The 18,573-nt window shown below is 38.1% G+C and overlaps 1 protein-coding gene across 1 annotated transcript in view; it reads left to right on the top strand.

The window, feature by feature from the left end:
- Positions 1–18,573, top strand: part of atp10a (ATPase phospholipid transporting 10A) — a 75,267-nt gene that overhangs the window by 50,037 nt on the left and 6,657 nt on the right. Inside the window, exons 14-19 of the mRNA XM_073815223.1 lie at positions 347–698; positions 8,312–8,388; positions 12,547–12,672; positions 12,837–13,037; positions 13,758–13,838; positions 14,583–14,687. Coding sequence (XP_073671324.1) covers positions 347–698; positions 8,312–8,388; positions 12,547–12,672; positions 12,837–13,037; positions 13,758–13,838; positions 14,583–14,687 — 942 coding nt within the window. The remainder of the gene's footprint in view (positions 1–346; positions 699–8,311; positions 8,389–12,546; positions 12,673–12,836; positions 13,038–13,757; positions 13,839–14,582; positions 14,688–18,573) is intronic.

Raw genomic sequence — 18,573 nt, 5'->3', positions numbered from 1 at the left:
ATAACAGCATATTGACTGGGATGTTATGATGGTGATTAAATAATGTCTACATTTTGATTTCTGGCTTTAATTTACACAAATGAGAAGACTTGCCTCATAGCCATGTCTTAATCACTGACTAGCTGTATTAGTCATACGTTTTTTCCATGCATAATAGTGCGTCTAGTAATTTGCGTGGTGTTATATAATGCGACTATACAAAGTTCACAAAGGTTCAAGATGCATTTTTGACTCATTTGTCTTTATTCAAAATGATATGTTTGCCAGATGTTGTCGGTCCACATGAGATATTCATCATGTCCTTTCATGACCTCCTGTTTTCTGTCTGTTCGTGTGAATTTATCAGGAGGCCTGTGCTGTATTGCTGGAGAACAGCCTTCACTACATCCAGACCAAGTTCCTTTGCAACCCTCCACCAGATCCTCAGGTGGCCAGAGAGTACAGCAGCTTCCACTTTTCTTCTCCTGTCTGTTCTCCAGCATCCTCTACACACACCAGCCCCTTCTTGGTGCACCGGCTCGGGCTGGTAATTGACGGCCGGACCCTGGCCTACGCGCTGGATAAGAGTCTCGAGGACAAGTTTCTGGCGGTTGCTCGGAGCTGCAGGTCCGTTCTGTGCTGCCGCTCGACGCCTCTGCAGAAGAGCATGGTGGTCAAGTTGGTCCGTAACAAGCTGAAGGTCATGACGTTGGCCATTGGTAAGTCCTGCTGAAGTTAATTTTTTAACTCCCAGTTGAGGGTATATTGAGTAGGTCAAAACAACTATGAAACTTGAAATTATTTTATTAACTAAATTATGGTTGCTTTATATTACACGTACAATTAACCCTTTCCCCGCCTGTCTCTGAAAGCCAATGTAGATATTAGAAAGCACCTAAACAAGCACGCCCCTACCCCAATAGAATCTGGACCTTCTTTTGATAGACCCATTCCACACATATGCAATCCAGGCATTGATGTCGGTTAGTAGACACGCACCGTACAAGTTTGTTTTGGTACTCTGCCCATCTCCCTTTTCCAAAGTGTTTTAAAAAATTGTGCACCTTGCCTTTAAAGGACAAGTTAGGTATTTTAGACTTAAAGCCCTGTTTTCAGATTGTTTATGGTGAAATAGAATGGTTTTGATGACATTTCGACATTTGCGGCTGCCCTGAGAATTTTCGCATGTTTGTGTTTCACCTCACACCTCTACAATGGGTTTAATGGTGCACTGGAACAATCCTTCCTAAAATGCATTTAACTTTCGTTTACAAAGACGTGAAACTCACCGAGTGGTCAGGGGTGTTCACTGGTATGCTCACACAAAAAATCTCTGCAAAAGACGCATTCCAACAGGTTTTATCGTAGTTTTTACCAACTCCATTGACATGTATTAGATGTGCTGTGAGGTACGGTATTACTCCGCGCCGGGAACTTTGTTTCTATTCTTGCAATTGGCAATGGCGGACTAGCGCCACCACCTGGGCTGGAGTGTCTATTATTCAAGCTCTAAGCGGAAGAATGTACGGGTGTGAGGCGTTTGGAAAAATAGGTCCACAAGTTAACAACGAATGCTAAAACAGCTGTTGGAAAGCATCTTTTGCAGCGATTTTTGTGTGAGCATATCAGTGAACACCCCTGACCACTCGGTGAGTTTCACGTCTTTGTAAACGAAAGTTTAATGCAATTTAGGAAGGATTGTTCCAGTGCACCATTAAACCCATTGTAGAGGTGTGAGGTGAAACACTAACACGCGAAAATTCTCAGGGCAGCCGCAAATGTCGACATTTCAGTCAAAACCGTTCTATTTGACCATAAACAATCTGAAAACAGGGCTTTAAGTGTAAAATACCGAACTTGTCCTTTAAATAATAGTTATGTTGCCTGTACATACCTGTAGGAGCCACCAAATTATTATATGTCGTTATTTTGTGTTTTCTCCAATATTATGTTTTATACAAAGTTTGTTACAAATGTTTAATCTCAAGCAGTTTTTTTTAATAACATATAGTTAATTTGCCTGTGTTGCAAGAAGGGAGAGTCTTTCAAAATCCAATCTACAGCTGATGGTCCCTTAGTGGCCATAAACATCAAATGCAGACTAAGACAACAGCCACAAATAAACTTCCCTGTGTTGTGCAGAGCTGATGTTAGTGGCTCTGTTATAGCAGTGATTGTATCTTCATAAAAAGCCCAAAATGGCCAGCGTAGATGTTCTTTTTTGTTGCCGTTGTTCTTTCTCATACTTTTTTGCTTGGCGAGTCAAATTCAAAGATTAATGGTCCCCGGTGTTGCGGAGTAAACATTTCGTTGATGACTGGACAACACGTGTCTGTCCTTTCCCTAGCGCAGAATGCCACATTTACAAGCCTACGCAGCACTCTGGCTAATTATCCAGATGGCTTTAGGGAGAGAGAGAGAGAGATTCAAGGTGCATCTGAGCCACCTGCTTATGGAAAGAGGAAGTAGAAAGCGTAGGTTACCTCAGGTCACCCCCCCCTCCCATGTTCCCCCTTGATAAAGGTTTTGTGATTCATTTCGGGCTCGAGGAAATACAAAAGCACATCTTTTGTAACATTAACACCACCATTTTGGATGGGATGAAGGGACGGGGCATTCCAATAACCCTAGGCGGTGTCGTAAATAAAACCTCCTGCCGTAAAATTGACGTTTTAGACTGCTTCGTTATAGATTGAATATGAGACCCAGACTGAGATTAAGGGTGAACTGGGGAGAAACTTCTGCAGCAGATGTGTCCAGTTCTAGTGCTAAGTATGTTTGCTTTGTCGCTGTACTTCAAATAAAGGTGGTCTTGTTGAATTTGGCTGCCATGTTTGTTTGTTTCAGTTCGGACAAAGGCAACTGATGCTCTCAGTGGGCTTTTATACTTCAAAGGCGAGTAGCTTTTTAGCTCAAAACTGGGCTTTTGATGATAGCTCGGGGTTGAGTTAGCATTGTGCTCTCTTCCTGAGGCGGCAACAGAGATGGTTTTAAAAAACAACCTCAGGGCAGTTGGAAAGATCCAAGCCAAACATCATCAAACAGCAAGTATTTGTGGACTTAAGTACAGCTTGTTTTTCTCTGGTGTTTAGTACATTAGATTTAGAGTTTTATAATCCTTTAATTGTGCTTATTGCTCATAATCATTACTTGCACCATCTTTTAACCAAACGGCTACACCTTTTAGGCGTTTTTATAAAGGTGTTGACTTTAACATGAAATTCACCAATAACCCAGGTATCGAATCGGTACTCTGTATCAGCCGATACCCCAAGCCCAGGTATCGGTATCGGGAAGGGAAACATTTTTGGGAACATCTCTACAAGAATTTATTGGATTGTAAAAAGTGGGCATTGCCAAAAATCATAGAGGCAGGGGTTTGGGAAAAAGGGGGAAAGATTCTGATTTGCTTTTAAGTTTCGTTTACCTATACCAGGGGTTTTTGAAGTATTTTTTAGCCGAACCCCCTTGACCTTTTATTTACACAAGGTACCCCCTGATATTTTTAGTAAATATTTCAATAATTGGTACTTGAAGGGCTGTTCATAAGACTGACTTGACACCTTCATAATCATGAACATGACATGTGTCATGAACATGAAGGAGGGTTTATGTACATTTATGACAAGTGTCATTAAGTGTCATTCGCTCAATTATGTCATTTTTAAAGAGAAGCATCTAATTGGATGACCTCAATGAGGCTGTTTACACTTGGCATTAACATGCGTTTTCGTCGATCGGATCACAAGTGGACGACGTTAATGCCAGGTGTAAACTGTGTTCAAAACGTTTTGAGCTTGTCCACTTTCGACCACTTTCAAACACATCCAGAGGTAGTCGAAACCACTTTCGATCGGATCGCTTTGGAGTTGCGGAACGCAAATGTGGTTGAATGTGTTCGAACAGCCACACGCTACCGCCTTCTCTCCACCCATTTATCTAATCTGAGGTATTAAACACAAGTTTTACGTCTTTTTTGACTTCTGGCGTGATCATACGGTGAACAGCGCTATTTTTAGCCTTTCATTGATAAACTAAAGCATCGGATCTCCGTAGTTTTGTTTTGAAACCGTGTGAAAGTTGCGCGATCTTATTTCATCAATTGCGCTGAAAATTCAGAGAAAGCTCTAACATACACACGTACAAAACTCTGTGCAGCATGTTTACTTGCTAAACAAGTAGTGGACTCCGACTTAATATTAGTTTGCGTCCATATAAACTCATAATTACTCCCGCTCGCATTTGAATGACAGCAGAGAGACTCGCCCACCGTCTCACAGACCACCCCCTCACAGTATTCAGGACAGAAGCGGTCGAAAGTGACAAAAGAGACGTATTTAAATACCAGGTGTAAACGTAATGTCTCTCTCATCCACTTGTGATCCGATCGATGAAAACACATCTTAATACCAAGTTTAAACAGCCTCAATGATCTATGGCCTGAGTATGGACATGTAGCATGTAGTCATTAACTCTTTCCCCGCCATTGACGAGATATCTCGTCAATTAAGAGAAAACGCTTCCCCGCCAATGAAGAGATTTTCCGTCTTTCCGCAATACCGCGCCCTTCCACAACTTTTTAAAACCGGAAGTATTGCCCTATGGCAAGCTGCTGCATGTCCGTGTCTGTTTTAAAGATCGCTCTGAATGGGATCTCTATGAAAAGTCCGTCACAAAAATGGAATTATTTCTGCTTTTTGCTCAAAATATGGTGTTTTTGCAAAAACCTACCCATATTCAAAAGCTGATTGCAAAAGAACCACTAAAGGTAGGATGAAACGTTTTTTTTTTGTTTGAAAGCAGAGGGTCTGTTCTTTCATTTGGTATATTGTATGTTTATATATTTAAAGAAGAACATTTTCTGGAAGGCATTAAACTTTGGTGAAAATCATGAAAAACGCTGGTGCTGGCTGGCAACTTTTTTTAAAAACGCTGGCGGTGAAAGAGTTAAGTGTTAATACTAATTGTTAATAAACAGACACATCAAAAGATAATATTCTAATATCTGCTATGTAATTTTTATGACAGATTTATGACAAATCATAACAAAGACATCTCGAACAATGTCATCTTTGCATTAAAAATGACATAATTGAACAAATGACACTTAAAGGTAGGGTATCGCATTTTTTAAAATGCTAACGGTAGCCACCTAGCAATGAAATCATGATCCCACCCTCCAGTCAAATCGCCATCCAAAGTCACGCCTCTTTCAAAACATATCAACACGCACAGATCAGACGGTCACATCTCATGTCTCATTCACCCGTGAGAAAACTTTGCAGTACAAAGTAGGGGTGTAACGGTACGCAAAAATCACGGTTCGGTGCGAACCCCGGTTTTGAAGCCACGGTTCGGTTCATTTTCGGTACAGTAAGGGAGAAATGCAAACATTAAACTGCAGGTTGTTTATTACTTTAAACTTTTTTTTACAATTTGTTTACACTTTTTTAAACACTTTATTAAAATATAACAGATAAAATATATATAAAATGAAAAAATTATAAATAAAATACTACTGCAAAGTTATTTTTTACATTATTTTATAACAGAAGGTAACCTTCTCTTAAACTTTTTCTACTAAAACCTTGAACTAACAAATTCAATTCCTGAATACATTTATGAACTATTAGCCTACATTTTTGCCACTAAAAATTTTCTGTTTTGATTTATTTTGGATTGTTTAACTCACAGAATTGAATTGGCTATGTACCATCTCTGTATAAAAATAATATTACTGCTCTATGTGTAACTGCATAGCAAGCAACATGATGATACACTCATTTTGAGATTAGTGAGCTGCATACATAGCCAATCTTTGATCTTTTGCACGTTTCTCCTAATCTTTGCTTGTGTTGTCAATGTAAGCTGTGACTTTACTTACGAACCCCTCCGCAGCTGAGTAACAGAGTAAGCCCGGGTTACAGCTCTTCTCTGTCCCGACCAGCTGATCGCATTGTGACAATGATATGATTGACGTGATATGCAGATGAAAAATCTGATCACGCATTCCTTATTCTTGCTGTCACAGAAAGTGCGTCTCATGAATGCATAGCAACGAAAGACGTGCATCCTCTCACGCACTTTTGAAAGAACAAAGCAGCGCGTTGACACGCGTTTAACATGCGCTTTTAGATACGACACGTAAACGTTTACATCAATAATCAAACGGATATACAACTAAGTAAATAAAAATCTTTCTGCGGGCCGAATTATGTTATATGTTTGACAGAAGACTTGCGCTGAACGCGGAGACTTCCGCCACTTAATATGTTCGTGCGGAAACGCACGTATTATGTTCCGCACAGGCGCACACAAAATGCATTCGGCCTTTCGGTGCGCGTGCGCACCGTGCCGAAAGCCCTGAACCGAAACGGTCCGGTTCGAATACACGTACCGTTACACCCCTAGTACAAAGTGAATAACATTTCCAAAATAACCAACATAAACAACTGGTTTACATCAGAATTAGTTAAAGCACACTTTCGGTTGTGTAGACGTAGTAACTATATCGTTACGCTATCCGTAAACGAACACAAATTTCATAAGCAACACAATGTTTCATCAAAGTAGAATATCTGAATCCATCTCAATACAAACATATGGCATACCTTCCTTACCAAAATAAACAGTGCAACGACCCTTTCAGACCCTTTGCCTCCTGCAGCTGTTTCATCTTGTGGTAAAGCAGTAAATTTACCGTATGTTAATTTGGGTTTTTGCTCTTTGCTGATCCAGGCAGTTTTTGCTGTTGTTGTTATTAAAGATCTCTTTTGTTTTGTGGCTCCTGTGCAGGTTGTCAATACAGCAGAAAAGTTTGCTATTCTAACTGTTTACAGACAGGAGGTGAGCGCACGTGAACGCGCCGATGATGTATGGTGTCTGCGTGGACTAGCTGCGCGGTGGGCATTCAAATTACGCTTGCGTATGAGGGACAAAAAAGGCAAAGTCCGTTCAGACCGAGATCTATGATTGGTTGAAAAAATATTGGTCCTACGCCTTTCACATATGACATAAATTTCTACAAATACATTTAAACAACTTAACATAGTGATTGCTATCAGGATGTGAGGAGACTTTTAACCAGCATAACTAAAAATCTTTCAGGATCAAATGTTGTAACCTACCTTTACTTGTATATATATATATATATACATATATACATATAAAAAAAAAAAAAAAAAAAAAACATATAAATACATACATATACATATCAAATAAATAATATAAATATATGCATATACATATAAAATAAATAATATAAATATATACATATAAAAATAAATAAACATAAACATATAAAAATAAAAACATATAAATAAATATAAAGTAATATAAAATATATTTAAAGAATAAATACATGTACATATAAAAATAAATATAAAATACTAAAACACATGCAAACAAATACACACGCATACAAATACACACACATACAAAGATACACACGCATACAAAAACACTCGCATACAAATACACACACAAACAAATACACATACACACACGCATACAAATACACACGCATACAAATACACACCCATACAAAGATACACATGCATACAAAAACACAGGCATACAATAATGCATAAAATCTCCTTCATGATCGTGAAACGTGTCATGTCATGATTATGAAGATGTCATGTCAGTCTTATGAACACCCCTTCAAGTTAAGTGTTACCCAATAATTTAATAGTTTATCTAGTTATTGTTATTATTACCCATTAATGGACCTTTGTCTGGTAATTTTCTATTATTATTACATAAAATGTATCTCTCCATTTCGCATGAGTTTTTCCAGATATATTGGTCACATGGCCTTTAGATTAAACAAATAAAATATATATTTTTGTTAATAAGTGTTTTTATTTGTTTGAATTTTTATGTAATTTTTTTAATTATTTATTTACATTTTATGATTTAATAGTAATTAATTGTTTTTATCAATGAACCCCTCGCAAATCAAAGTTTGGGAAACCCTGAACTATACAATTACATCAGACTTCAGTACATCACAAAAAACATAAAATCTATGCATAACCTTGCAAACTTATTTTTCTTTTAAACCTAATAAGTGAAGCTAGTGCTCCCCTTGGATTTATTTGTGCATTTTGGTGTGTTAAAGGTGACACTGATGTAAGGTCACAATAGTATTCCAGTATATCCTTACACTTTCTGTTTTTGGTATTTGCTGTAATTTATGTGGTTTGATTCTGCCAGCCAAGCACTTTGCAGCTGATGCAATGTTTGCATTAGTGCAGGATGACATTGTGCAAGATGAAATGGATGTGATCTCTTTCTGACTGTTTCATTCTCTCCGTCTCATTCAATTTAGGTGATGGGGCTAATGATGTAAGCATGATCCAGGTAGCTGATGTTGGTGTGGGGATTTCTGGACAGGAAGGCATGCAGGTAAGGAGAAATGGGGAAAATTCATGGGAAACGGTGTAGACATGAATGACAAATGGACTTAAAGATGGATGTTAAAATTCTTTCTCCTATCAGCTTATGCAGAGACTGCTTTAAAGGTGCAATGTGGGACATTTAGCCGTATCTAGTGGTAAAAATTGCAACCAACGACACAGTCCACAGCTTACTTGTTTTTAAAACACATAGTGAAGCTATGGTGGCCACCACAGGACAAACACGTCATTGTCTGAGACAACGTAATGATAAAACGCGCTCTTTAGGATGTTTTGTCCATTTAGGGCTACTGTAGAAACATGATGGCAAGTTCCATGTAAGGAGACCCGCAGTGTATGTAGACAAAAAACGGCCCATACTAAGGTAATAAAAACAATACAGTTCATTTTGTAGTGTCTTTATATACCACTGATAATATAGTTTTGTATATTATATTGACTTTCGGTCAACGGATCCTTATAAAAATCCCACATTGCACCTTTAAGTAAGCCATTAATAGGCTGATTTCAGTAAAAAGTGTAAATATGGCTTTGTGGCGCTATCAAAACATTGCTTTGTATGGTTAAACATCCAGACAAGTGCAGCTTGGCTGCACCGTCTCAACCAATAGCATAAGTTTGGGCAGAGACTGCATTTTTTCCAATGGAAACCTCATGGAGCGTTCAGGAAAACACTGTTGTCTTTTAATAAGATTGTGCAAAAATGTTTTCGAAAAAGAGAGATGATTGCTTCTGGTTAAATCAAACGCATCGCCAGATTGCAACATAGTCGTACTTTATGCACTGCTCTGCCTTGAGTAGAAAAGATTGAACATTACAAAGCAGCACTGGAGAGTTAATGTGCCAAGATACTGGATATGCATAATTCATGCTTTATGAAATTTTTTGGCCAAGATACGGCAGCGCTGGGTAGACTTGATAAATGAAACCTTTCACAACCTTAACATTAAATTAACTCTATGGCTGGTACATTGACCCATGCTTTTATAAATGAAATTAACCCCCGCAGCTGATCTGTGCGATACACAGCATATGTTCGCTTTAATTGTTTGTTTATTTAGTGCGCCCCCCACGTCTACCTGTCTGTGGTTTCTTAAAAACTTGACTTTACCCCCCCAAAAACACCAACCTGACCCGATCAGCACTGTTCTCAGTGGTGGACCTGAAGCGCATTCATTCTGATGAGGCGAATGGAGATGAAGTCGCCACCATGAGCTCATCCGTTTGACACTTTGTCTCATGCGTCATGTGGATTAATTAATTCAGCGAATGATCCGAGCGTAACGAGGCAACGCTCGCTGCTGCGTGCTGGAGTGCTCCTCTCATCCGAGATCTCTTTGAGGTCAATGTTCAACGTTAAAATCCCTCCCATAATGAGCATCTGTTTATGACTATGTCACTCAAAATGTGATGCAGCGCTGATTTTCTGCTGAATCTACAGCATTGTGGTGGAAGAAACCGAAACTGATTTCTGAGCCTCAATGTGACAAGATAATATGAGCGCGTACCATAAAAATAAATAGATTAATATTACTCATTACTTATTTGTGTAACAAGAACACCTTAAACAAAAGACAAACCAAAATACACGTTACCAATCATATAATGCTTATGTATGCATCGTAGGAAACACTGCCATGATGTCATGACCATGGCTTGGTAATAACTCATCGCACCTGCCTTGTATGTTTTTTTAGTCCTTGATGAGAATGACAGCAGGGTGGGGAAGATGGTTGATGGGGTGGTGTCAGGCCAAAAGAATCTTGATTAAAATCCCAACCGCCATTGGAGGCAACAGAGCCGCATCTGTCACTCTGATAGATGTTATGTTAGCTGCCTGACGCAAGCAGCTGTCATAAACGTATTATATAAAAATACATTGTGATGGACGGGGAATTGTCTTCACCAGAATCACCAGTTAGAGAGACTTCTTTATTTATGCAAAAATGTCCTTTTTTTTAAATGAGTGTGTTGTCACCAGGCTGATGTTAATCTTTCGTATATCATATGAATGTATGACGGTGTCATGGCACTATGTTTGCGTGTCTCTTATGATTGATCGTGGGCCTCAAGGCTGTTTATGTGAATGTTGTAAGCACTTTACTTCTATGTGCCTGCTTCTCACAATATATGGGGACGTATTTGTACACACAATGTACTTGCTAACCATTTTTAATAGCGCACTGTCATTAATAAAATATGAAGAGTTTGGTTCCAAAACGCAATAAATCCATTTTGACTAATTTGGGTAAAAATGTGTTTTCTTTACCAAGAAAGTGACAAGAGGAAAACCACTATTTAATGTTACAAACTTTCACATAGCATCTTAAGGTTATAATAACATTAAAAGTTCAAATCCATAATTTTTGATTTTCAAAGATTTATTATTAAAACAGATTATTTATTTATTTATTGCAAAAATGCAATAAATCCATTTTTGTCCCTAAAATGCTATAAATCTATTGAATCAATATGTAATGTGCATTCATCTTTGCCATGTTATATTCATTTAGTTGACTAGTGGTATACACTGATTTAAAAATAAACATTAATGGCATTAATAAAAACACTTACTTTTTCATATTAAGAACACTGTCATTGCTGGTGTCACTGCCTCTTATGTAAATTATTCAATTTTGATGGCTTACGTTTCTAGAATCTGTGTGTATTCAAAGTGCCAACATTATTGTTTACAATGCATGGAATGGTGCGCTATGATTGGTTAAGCAGGTTTATTGCATTGTGCAGAGAAGGAGGACTGGCGTTTGTCACGGTTTGGGAAAAAAGGGAGAAAAGATAACAGAATAACACGGATATCAAATGATAATTCATGCCCTACATGTAGTATTAAAAATAAATATAACTTATTAGAATCTACATTAATTACAGTAATGAGAGTGACATTTTTATGTAAAATATTTGTTTTTTTACAATAAGGTTTTATTTGTTAACTAAGGGATAATGTATAGGCAGCTGGTTGTTATCCCAGAAATGAGCCCCAACAGTGTGATCAGGACCCGAGGGGACGCGAAGGGTCTTGTATTACACTGAAGGGGCTTATTTCATGATAAACCCAGCTGCCTGTACATTATCCAGGTTATTACACGGCTATTTACCTCATATGTAAGATTAGGAACATTTAAAGGTGACATAGAATGATTGAACGGGGTATTTATCGTTGTTCTGTGATGTGACATGTAGACAAAAATGTTTTTGTTTGGGTCTGTAATGCCTTAGAAGCTTCCTAAAAACCTCTCTCAGATAGCTCTATTAGGGTGGGGGGTTTTAAACAAGTGGTTTTGCACCTATTTAGCTCCCCCTACTGGCTTAACTTGCAAACTCATTACTGATTGGCTGACTTTGCTGCCCCTCAAAAAATGTAGCTAATTATTTTAAAGTTGAGGTGCAGTTAGATGCCTGTGATGTCATAAGCATCAGTTTTTCAGATTGGGCCGTTTTCTGGCTGACATTTCTAAAAGAAATACTTTTTTGTATGTTTGTGAATGCGGGTAAACTACCATTATTCAACAAAGACAAGGTAGAAATGGTTTTTCTTTCTCGGTCCCCTTTAATAATCATTTGAAATATTTTATTTGCTAATTTTTAATGAATGCAGACCTTCCGCGAGGAGAATACAGTTTATTTTCAGTTTTAGGATAAAACGTTCAAAACATGCTATTTGGTTTAATCATATAATGCCATATATGTTATTAAAAGACATAATTATATAAAATTTTTGTGTATTATAATAATTATATAATATATGTCTATTAAACTGAACCTGTCAAAATGATTTGCAACATCCAGGACGACTATTGTGTGTTGTTAGTTTTGAGCGGTTGTAATCTGGGAATAACAAATTTGCAAATGTCACGACTGGCCAATTAGAATCAAGCATTCCAACGAGCCATGTAATAACAAGAATTAATACATGCTGAAAAACTATATTGTTTATTGTTTGTTCATGTTAGTTAATGCATTTACTAATGTTTACTAATATAACCATATTGTACAGTATTACCGCTTTTTTGTGGTGATATTTTTAATGAAACTCATAATTTCCTACATCAATTATTGTTCAGTGTTTGTATTGCACAGGAATTTTGGGAAACATTTAGCATTTTCTCACTGTTTCTTCTTTTCATAGGCAGTAATGGCCAGTGATTTTGCCCTGCCGCGGTTTCGATACCTGCAGAAACTTCTCTTGGTTCACGGTCACTGGTGTTACTCTCGTCTAGCCAACATGATCCTCTACTTCTTCTACAAAAATGCTGTAAGTCTTGGAATTTTACTGGTTTTCTCCATATCAACAATACATAGAAAAAGAGAAAATTAAACACATTTTTAAGCATTTAAAACACTATGTTGTTTTCTGTGTTTATCTACCTTTTTTACCATTTTTACCTGCTTACATTTCTCTTTTGTATTTCGGCCTAGATGTTTGTTGCGCTGATCTTCTGGTATCAGTTCTACTGTGGGTTCTCGGGGTCAGCCATGGTCGATCAGTGGTATCTGATCTTCTTCAACCTGATGTTCTCTGCATTCCCTCAACTCATCACCGGGACCCTAGACAAAAATGTGTCAGCAGAAACCCTAAAGGAGCTTCCTCAGCTCTACATGAATGGGCAAAACTCGGAGGTGCGTTTTTCATTTATTTACATTTTATGCATTTGCCAAATGCTTTTATCCAAAGCGGCATCTTCAGGGGCACACAAGAAAATATTTAGAAGTTTTATCAGTTGGCATGAGAATCAAACATACGACCTTGGAGTTGCAAGCACAAACAAATTGAGCTACGAGAACTTGTTCGTTGGTTGGTCTGAACGCATTAATAAAATGCGTAAATAGTATTATAATTTAGACAGAAAAGATTGTAAATAAAAACCCTTGAATAATGTTTTGTCGCATGTATTTAGATATGAGTTGCCCCCGGAGCATCGTGTCAGCAGTTTCTCGATAAGCAGGTGAAGTTTATTACCCGTGCAGCGGTTGCCACAGTTATTGCTTTGATGATTGTTTTTTTGCTGACCCGTTTCAAAATGGCTCTTTTATTCTGTGCTGGGTTTCATAAGCGGGAAAACAGAAAAAAACATTTTATAAAAAACACTAATCATCGGCAGAGCGCTGAAATTGTGCAACCCATGATAATTAAACTGCAGCGGGTGCTTCTGCTTGACTAAAAGCATCTTTTGCTGAGGACTTCTTTTATTTTGAGTTAGTCACAAAGCATAACGTTCTTTTACTTCATTAGCTGAACATCTAATGCCGTTCTAATAAAACCAATGGTGATTTTGTTTTGCATTATCATTTGGGTTCATGGAATGGTAAACTTGAGTTTTCTCTGAATTGCTTTTACAGGAATATAAACCCTATATGTTCTGGATGAACATGATTGATGCCTTTTACCAAAGCCTCATCTGTTTCTTCATCCCATATTTTGTAAGTATGATTTGATTCTTTTGTGCATTGGTTGGAATTGGGTCCAAAATACACAGCTTGTGCTCTATGTCTAGCCTTCTGCTCTGGTATTTTGTAAATCTCCTTATTTTTAATAACTAGGGCTCGTAATCAGTTTAATATTTTGATCGAATTAATTAAAAATTCACTTGGTATCAATATTTTTAGAAAAAGCCTGCAAATAACTTGAGTGTCTAATTTAGAGACACATGCATAATTGTTGCACAAACAAAAAGTCTAATAAATAAAACCGCATGGTGTTAAAACATTGTGCAAAGCACATTTGCATTTCATTAAGTCATTTAGTAGACATTTAAATTCAAATCAGGAATATCGCAAGCAGTTTGCCAATATTTATTTATTTTTGTGCCTTGTTGGCCCACTAAGAATATTTCACTAATGCAAAAAAGAGGTACCTTAAGATTGAATTTCTTCCATGATGCAAAATAATTTATTACAGAATTTGGTACCGCTTTATTTTACAATGTCTTTGGTACACATTGCATGTGCATACTATAGTAAAAGTGTATAATTATGCATAATTACATGCAACTAACCCTAAACCAAACCCTAAGTACATACTTTATATTACTCCGTACTTACTTAGATAATTACACTATAAAATAAAGTGTTACCCAAAATGTATATATTGATAACTAAATGTAATGCTAGTTTAATTCTATTGTAATGATTACTGTAATTCAAGAGCATTGTGCACTTCCTCAGGCTTACGCAGACTCTGATGTGGATTTGTTCACGTGGGGAACTCCAATTACCACGTTGGCCCTCTTCACCATCCTGATACATTTGGGCATTGAGACCAAAACCTGGGTGAGTCGTGCTTCAATTCTGATTTGAACAGTGTAAGACTTCAGGTTTTATCAATGAAAGTCTAAAGATAGCGTTGTACACTGTGTGTTCACATAAAAGATGTAAAACATTGTGCTCGGTACATCACTTTAGATAAATAGGCAGGTTCTTGTGGCTGTTCGAACACATTCGACCACATGCATACACCACAAAGACAATCCGCTCGAAAGTGTTTTCGACTACCTGAGTGTGGTCAAAAGTGGACGAGCTCAAAACTTCCACTTGTGATCCGATCGACCAGAACACATTTTAAAGGATTACTCCACTTTCTTAAAAATAAATCCTGATAATTTACTCACCACTATGTCATACTAAATGTTGATGTCTTTTTTTGTTCAGTCGAGAAGAAATTAAGCTTTTTAAGAAAAACATTTCAGGATTTTTGTCAATTTAATACACTTTACTGGACCTCAACAATTCACATTTTTAATGCAGTTTAAAATTGCAGTTTAAAGGCTCTCTAAGCAAATATGTTCGACGTCACTTGTTGTTGATATTTGAACTGTTTTCAAACAAACGGAGCGTAGCTAACTCCTCCCCCTCCCTTCCGTGCTTTGTGAACGCGACCAACCCCCACCCCCAAATCTTTCTTGGCGTTTATTGGCTGTAAAACTTTGTTTTGTTTCGTGGTGCAGGTTTGGCCACTGTGTGTATATTGAAGTTTGTAGAGCCTGGGCTGTCTACAGAGATTGTGTTTTTTTACAGTTTGATCAGCGGTCAGGTAGCAAGCAGATAGTGAGGAGATGTGTGCTGTATGTAACAAAAAATGTTTTATGGTCTAAAACGCGTGAATTCACTTAGAGAACCTTTAAACGCAGCTTCAAAGGGCTATAAACGATCCCAAAGGAGGCATAAGGGTCTTATCTAGCAAACTTCTCGTCTTGCACCAGCCACGTGACGCCCCAGCGCGCCCTCACGTAATTGCCTAAGCACGTCGAAAGGTCACAGGTTACATATGTGAAACGTACATTTGCAGACCATTTTAAACTAAACTGGCACAAAGACATTAATTAGTATTATTCCACATACAACAATGTCGGAAAGGTCCTCTTTCTCCGCAGTTGTAAACACTGGATCGGTAGATTGGCATACGTCATACATGACCTTTTGACTTGAAGACGCATTATATGAGGTAATGCTGGCACGTCACGCGGCTGGAGCAAGACGAGAAGTTGTGGTTTAAAAGTACATATTTCTTTATTTTTCTTGCCAAAAATGTTGCTAGATAAGACCCTCATGCCTCCTTTGGAATCGTTTGGAGCTGTTTGAAGCTGCGATATTTAACTGCATTAAAACTGTAAACTGTTGGGGTCCAATAAATCTATTAAATTGAGAATTTTTTTTTTTTTAAACGTATTGACTAAACAAAGAAAGACATCAACATTTTGGTTGACGTGAGGGTGAGTAAATTATCAGGATTTTAAAGGTCTCGTTCTTTGTGTTTTTGCAGCTTTGATTGTGTTTCAGTGTGCAATATAACATGTGTTCATGTTTCACATGTAAAAAAACATGTTTTCACTGCTTTCACTGTCCTCAAAACGGGCTGATGTCTTCCTTGTTCTATAAAGTCCCTCCTTCAGAAATACGTAACTAGTTTTGATTGTGTAGTTTGTTTAGTTTGTTGTGATTCAATAGCAGCTTAGCTTGCCGTTAGCTTAGCTGGCAACTGACGTATTCCAGTGGGCGGAGCTTAGTCAAAAACTGTTCTACTGACGTCATTAAAGCAGGAAGTAGAGGGCTGTAGTCCAAACCGGCCGTTCGCTGTAGGCTTTGAAAGGGGAATTTTGTTAAAGAAAATATCGCATGGCTGGGTTTCCCGCAGAAAATTTGTTAGTTAAGGTGGTAGGGTTGGGCGGTGCCGAGGGGCGTGGCAATCAAAGGGGCGGGGCGTATGTGTCATTATGAAAATGTAAATATTTTTATTAAAAAACACTCAAAACTTAATTTCGAAGAAACTGTGACAGAAAATGAACACATACCAGATTATTAATGAATTAAATGTTTTAACCTCTAACAGGAGTAGCTGCATGATGAAGTGAAACTAACTTGTAGAACGTCTGGCAAACGATCATAGATAGCGAAAAAATTGTAAAAACTGATATTTCCCACTATTAATTGACCTTTCGCCAGTCCCTCCCCCAAAACGGCCATTGTCCAATCACACATCACAGCAACCGTTACTATGCGAGCACGTCCGACAAACATTCACGCCCGCAGCACTTGTGAGCGGTGCATACAATGGATAAAACAGTATGGACTGCCCCATACAATGGATAAAACAGTGTGGACTGCCCCATCCAGTTAAATGTGTCGAACATTTACGCAGCATAAATACGTCTGCACAAAGGTAAGGCTTACAGCTAACTAGTTACAGTGTGGTCTAAATCTACTAACTAGACGCAAGTACACAAATTGGACCAAAGTTATGATTACCATCAATATAATTCCCAGAATGTTAGAGAACCTACTCTCTAAGATAATTTAATGAGTTATTTTGCCACATTAGTTAACATGTTAGCTAACGCTAGCTACATTAGCTGCTGTTGTGTTAGGACTTTCAGCTCCCAAACTTAATTTTTCGTCAGTTTATGACAAAGTCGAACATAGCGCCCTAACAATCAACTTTAAATAATTTGTTTTTATCTTTCATGTAGCATTTTATGAACGGAAAACCTACCCCTTATTTTACCCCTTACAATCCCGTAAATGCTGTGCAATTTTATCATATTATACATTTTATTTATTATATTATCTGTCCTGCAACATTTAAGCCAAAGCAGTTTCCTATTTGTGAATTCTGGTTATCACCAAAGGAAATAAAACATTATGATTCTCAAAACGGCTATCCTCTAAACAACAGAAATGTTAGTAAGCTTTGAATGGCTTTGAAACACATGTAGGTTTAGCTAGCTAACATACCCTTGTATTTGCAATAGACATTAATAGACCGTACCATATGAATAATAATAATTAATAATAATAATTCATTACATTTATATAGCGCTTTTCTCAGTACTCAAAGCGCTTTACATATGAACGGGGGAATCTCCTCAACCACCACTAATGTGCAGCATCCACCTGGATGTTGCGACGGCACCCATATTGCGCCATGACGCCCACCACACACCAGCTTATTAGTGGAGAGGAGATGGAGTGATTTAGCCACTTAGTATGAGGGATGATTAGTAGGCCAATGGTGATTAGGCCAGGATGCCGGGGCACACCCTTACTCTTTTCGAAGGACATCCTGGGATTTTTAATGACCACAGAGAGTCAGGACCTCGGTTTAACGTCTCATCCGAAGGACGGTGCTTTTTGACAGTATAGTGTCCCCATCACTATACTGGGGTGTTAGGACCCACACAGACCACAGGGTGAGCACCCCCTGCTGGTCTCACTAACACCACTACCAGCAGCAACCTGTTTTTTTTCCCAGGTGGTCTCCCATCCAAGTACTGACCAGGCTCAGCCCTGCTTAGCTTCAATGGGCAAGCTGTCTTGGGCTACAGGGTGATATGGCTGCTGAAAGAGAACTTACCCGGCAGTGCAAGAGCATGACTGGTCCACAAGGCTGTGCTGGTTGCATTTGAGTTACCGGTCAAGTGGTTTCTAATTTTTTGCTTGAGACCGGTAAGCATTAGCCTCGATAGTAGCCGTGTCTCCTTCATTGCGTATTTTTATATTTTGAATATATCCCTCCACTGCATACTGTAACCCCTTTTGCCTCGATCTGGAGGAAATAGCGGAGGTATTGCTCCAAAAAAGGTCACTGACACGCACTGGTATATCGCTTTCCGTCATGGCAATCTGTCGCGCTGGTCATTTGTTTGTCGGAAGTAGCAACAGT

Source organism: Paramisgurnus dabryanus, chromosome 7 (assembly GCF_030506205.2).
Source record: "Paramisgurnus dabryanus chromosome 7, PD_genome_1.1, whole genome shotgun sequence".
In the NCBI taxonomy this organism is placed as follows: Eukaryota; Metazoa; Chordata; class Actinopteri; order Cypriniformes; family Cobitidae; genus Paramisgurnus; species Paramisgurnus dabryanus.
The sequence above is the reverse complement of the archived record's forward strand: the minus strand, read 5'-3'. Positions and strand labels throughout refer to the sequence as shown.